This window comes from Microtus ochrogaster, chromosome 6, assembly GCF_000317375.1.
Source record: "Microtus ochrogaster isolate Prairie Vole_2 chromosome 6, MicOch1.0, whole genome shotgun sequence".
NCBI lineage: Eukaryota > Metazoa > Chordata > Mammalia > Rodentia > Cricetidae > Microtus > Microtus ochrogaster.
In genome coordinates this window covers 18,896,911-18,901,235 of record NC_022013.1, presented here as the reverse complement: position 1 = coordinate 18,901,235, position 4,325 = coordinate 18,896,911, and the positions used below count along the sequence as shown (strand labels likewise).

The 4,325-nt window shown below is 38.2% G+C and overlaps 1 protein-coding gene across 1 annotated transcript in view; it reads right to left on the bottom strand.

The window, feature by feature from the left end:
- Cdh20 (cadherin 20) overlaps positions 1 to 4,325 on the bottom strand; it is a 255,653-nt gene that overhangs the window by 47,121 nt on the left and 204,207 nt on the right. Inside the window, exon 6 of the mRNA XM_005348282.3 lies at positions 2,760 to 2,947. Coding sequence (XP_005348339.1) covers positions 2,760 to 2,947 — 188 coding nt within the window. The remainder of the gene's footprint in view (positions 1 to 2,759; positions 2,948 to 4,325) is intronic.

Sequence of the window (4,325 nt, the reverse complement as noted above, 5' to 3'; positions counted from 1 at the left end):
GGAGAGGAGTAGGGGGAGAGGGAGAAGGGTGGGAGGAGGGGGAGGGAAATGGGAGGCTGGGAGGAGGCGGAAACTTGTTTTTTTCCTTTTCTTAATAAAAAAAAGACAAATTCAGATGAAAAAGACCTCTAAATGGGTCATAGTGTTGGATAAATGAGAGAGAAAAAAATAGAAATATAAAACAATGTCTTTAAAGAGACAGAGCACAAACAGTAAAAAGGAGTAAAAACAGTAATCCACATAAAGATGGAAAATACACAGAGTTTGGATTATGTATACTATTGTGTTTTCTCTGATTTTTTTTTTTTTTTACTGTGAATGAGCTAAGTACAGAGAGACATTTTATTGTCCAGGCTGCTAAGCTATATATATATGTGTGTGTGTGTGTGTGTATTTATATAGTATCTTGACTTCAAAATTTGAGTCTAAAGATATGTTGCTTTGGAAAAGAGGTTCTGCTTTTCTTTCCACAGAGGTTGAGAACCTGTGGATTCCTACCAGGCTAATGTCGTTTGATGAAGCAAGATCCCCTGAAAGGTCTCTGTGAACCCCAAAATTACTTCACCCAAAAAAAGCAGGAAGCAGTTTGGAGAGAACTGTACCCAAATATAGTTTATAAATGTTTGTTTACATTTAAAAGGGGATTTGCTCTAGAGATGAGTACTTTGTACTGGTATGGATCTTGGTTTATTGATACAAATTTAAAGTCAAATTTCTTATATACATTTCTGCTCTTATTTAAGGTATTGTGCTTGTGTATTTCATTTAAAAATGTAACTTATAATTAAGAAATACAGGTTAATGCATAGTCATTTGTATTAGGCTTTCTAGATTTACAGAGACTTCAGATGGACAGTTATTCTTCAAACCGTTCAAATACTAACAGAACATGGCATTTAAAATGTTTTAAGAACTTTGGACTTCACTCGGGAGGCAGAGGCAGGAGGATCTTTGTGAGTTCGAGGCCAGCCTGGTCTACAAGAGCTAGTTCCAGAACAGGAACCAAAAGCCACAGAGAAACCCTGTCTCGAAAAATTAAAAAAAAAAAAAAAAGAACTTAGGACTTTTCATGACTATGAAACTCATCTGCTCCTGGCAGCACCAATCTAATTCAAGAGGATGATGGGTATCAAAGAGGCTTATTATTGAGTTTGCTAGCCATTTGTGCAAGGAACTGCTCTTGCCTGGATTCTATGCTGCATGAATGGGTCATGCAGGACCCACAAAAAATAACTGCTTAACTTGCCTAAGGCAAGGCAATCCTTCAGGGTTCCAGATTCATGAAAGAGTCTGCCAGACATTCTACAGGACAAACAAGAAAGTGACTGACAAACTGCCAATATAAGTGGAACTATCTTTGAAATTTTCTGCTTCATGGAAAAGTCTGCCAGATACTATGTGCCTGTAGGTTGAAGATGAATGCTCCAATGTTACAGAAGAACTTTGGGTAACTATCCAAGCAGCAAGATGTCTCTATCAATTCTAGAATTTTGGAAATTGCTTACAATGCACTTCCTGTTTATTTAGATAATATTATATCCTCCTAGGGTCTTTGAAGAGTTGAAGACAGATAGTTAAAGTTTTCCTAGTTATGATAAAGGATAAATTAGATATAAGAGCTAGCTAGAAATATGCCTAACTGATTGGCCAAGCAGTATTTTAATTAATACAGTTTCTGTGTGGTTATTTCGGGACTGGGTGGCTGGGAATGAACAAGGAGCCTCTGCCAGCAGGAGATGGTTTAGGTAGTAAAATAATTGCCACACAATCATAGAGACCTGAGCTGGATCCCAAGTATCTGTGTAAAAGCCAGGCCAAGTGATGTATAATTAAGAAATACAAGTTAATGCATAGTCAGTCATTTGTAATAAACCCAGTGCTAATGAGGCAAAGGCAGGAGCATTTCCAGGACTAGCAATCAACCTCTTTCCTCTGCATGCATCTAAACAAATGTGTATGTGCATAAACACTTGTACACATGTACGCATGTGTATACATATGTTTGCACACACACACACAAAACAAAAATTAAAATAGGAGAAATTTACCTTCCATTTATTGAATTTATCCATATGTGCTTTATGGCACATAAGAAATGAACATTTACCTTTAGGAAGCTTGGTACCTTGAGGTGGAACAAAGAAGTTTTATGTTTGATAAAACTTTTCAAGTTTCATTTGCATTTATGGGTCTTCAAGAAGCAATTAAAAAGTACTATGTATTATTTATTAATAATAATATTATAGCTTGCTTTTCTATTTATGATAAACTAATGTAAAGATGTGGGATTCAAATATTGATTAAATCATTAACAACATTAGAGCATTAAGCTATAGCAGTTTAAGTGGCTAAGTAAAAGTGGCTTACTTGTAATGTATTTTAGTAACCCTTTCTATAAAATAATGCCACAGCCAGTGGTTTTGCCTCTAAAACCAAGCAGTAAGAGGTGTTTATTTATTAAGCTAATGAGGAAGAGTTATTTTTTAAATTGTGTGTGTGTGTGTGTGTGTGTGTGTGTGTGTGTGCCATGTAGAGCTCAAAAGGAAAGCTTGTAGAAGTTGATTATCTTCTAGCAATGTAGGTTCTAGGTCATCAGGATTTTGTGGAAAATGCTTTTACCTGCTGACTCATCTCATTGGTCCAGGAAAGAAATTTTATCAGAGGACAAAACAAAACATATCCTAATATACAACCACCCTTCACTAGCATTCCCCACGCAAAGTACCCTTGAAAATTATTTGAAAAGGAAATTGGATTACCTTCTTCACAGTTATGATGCCAACTTGGAAATTTGGGTCTGTATTAATATCAAAAGCATCTGCACCATCTCCATCCACAATAGTATATTTCATCTCTGCATTGATTCCTTCATCCAAGTCCTTGGCAAACACTCTCCCCACAGTGGAGCTAATTGGAGCTGACTCCAGCACACTCATCTGATAATGTTCTGTGAAGAAAATCAGGAACATGTATTCTTGATAATCTACCACTAAAAGTTGGCCTTATTATCACATATCAGGCATGCCATGTAAACCATTTTTTTCCGTGGTTCATAAGTTAAAACTTAAGTTTTACAGTTTAAAATTTCAGTCCAGAGAGTGAAAGCATCCCCACTGCCTTATAGGCTGTGCTGAACGTTCAATAAGGAGAAGTTGAAATAGCTCCACGGAACCCAAGAGTAAGACAGGGTAACAGTGGACCTCTCTTTGTTTCGTTTATCCTTCAGTGTAGGAAGAAATTCTTTCCTCATTTTTAAGATGCCACATGAATGGGATATTTCTCTCCCAATGCCATGGTTTTCCTGGTCAGCATGGGATCACAAAGCACATTTATTTCATCAGATTTCAAATGTCCTAATTTCCATTTATGTCCTGGCCTGTGTGCTACGGTCCCATCTCTATAACCAGTGACCCAAGTGGATGGAGCCCTTTGAGCTCCACGTGTGGTACACCAACTTGTTTTCCATAGCTGTGGCTATCTGGATGCCTCTGCATGGGCTTTGTGTTCTAGTTCTAAACTCAAATACCCAAACCGGATCCCACATGTAGACGAAGATCAGTGTTGATAATGCCTTCCTTTTTGAGTTGATGCTGTTGTTCATAATCTTTATTTTTTAGCCTATTTTCACCTCTGGGAAGTTGTATATTTGAGAACTTACTTTTTTAGCAGTCCCAGGCTGGCTAACTAAATAACTAAAATCACACACATTTTCAATATTGTTTCCAGTCTCTTATCAAGTTTTTGTGTATATAGGCATGACTACATGAGTTTCTGTGCTTCGTGTGCATCAGGTGCTTGCAGGCTACAGAGGCCATCCTATTCTCTGGAATTTGAATGACAATGGCTGTGAGTCATGAGCTGCTTGATGTGGGTGTTGGGAACTGAACCAGAGTCATCTGCCAAAGCAGGAAGCACTCCTAGCTCCAGAGCCTTTCCATAGTTCCTCTTTTTTATTATGTAAAACTATGAGGAAGCCTGAGGCAAAGGAGCTGATGGCCCTCAAGGGTTGTGGGAGAAGAAGCAATGTTTGTTCCTTACAAGTATGAGTCAGGGACTCTCTACTGTGCCATGCGAAGTTATCAATGGATTATACTTTTTTTCCCAGAAATTTTAGGCAAAACATACACGTACCTGGGTGGATGGGGGAACTTGGGCAAAAAAAGGATGATTGGGATAAAGTAAGGTTGGATAGGGGAGCACCGAAGCACAATTCTTAGTTAAGGGAGTCACCTTAGGGTTGGCAAGAGACTTGAACCTAGAGTGGCTCCCAGGAGCCCAAGGTGATATCCCCAGTTAGTTCCTTGGGCAGCTGAGGATAGGGAACC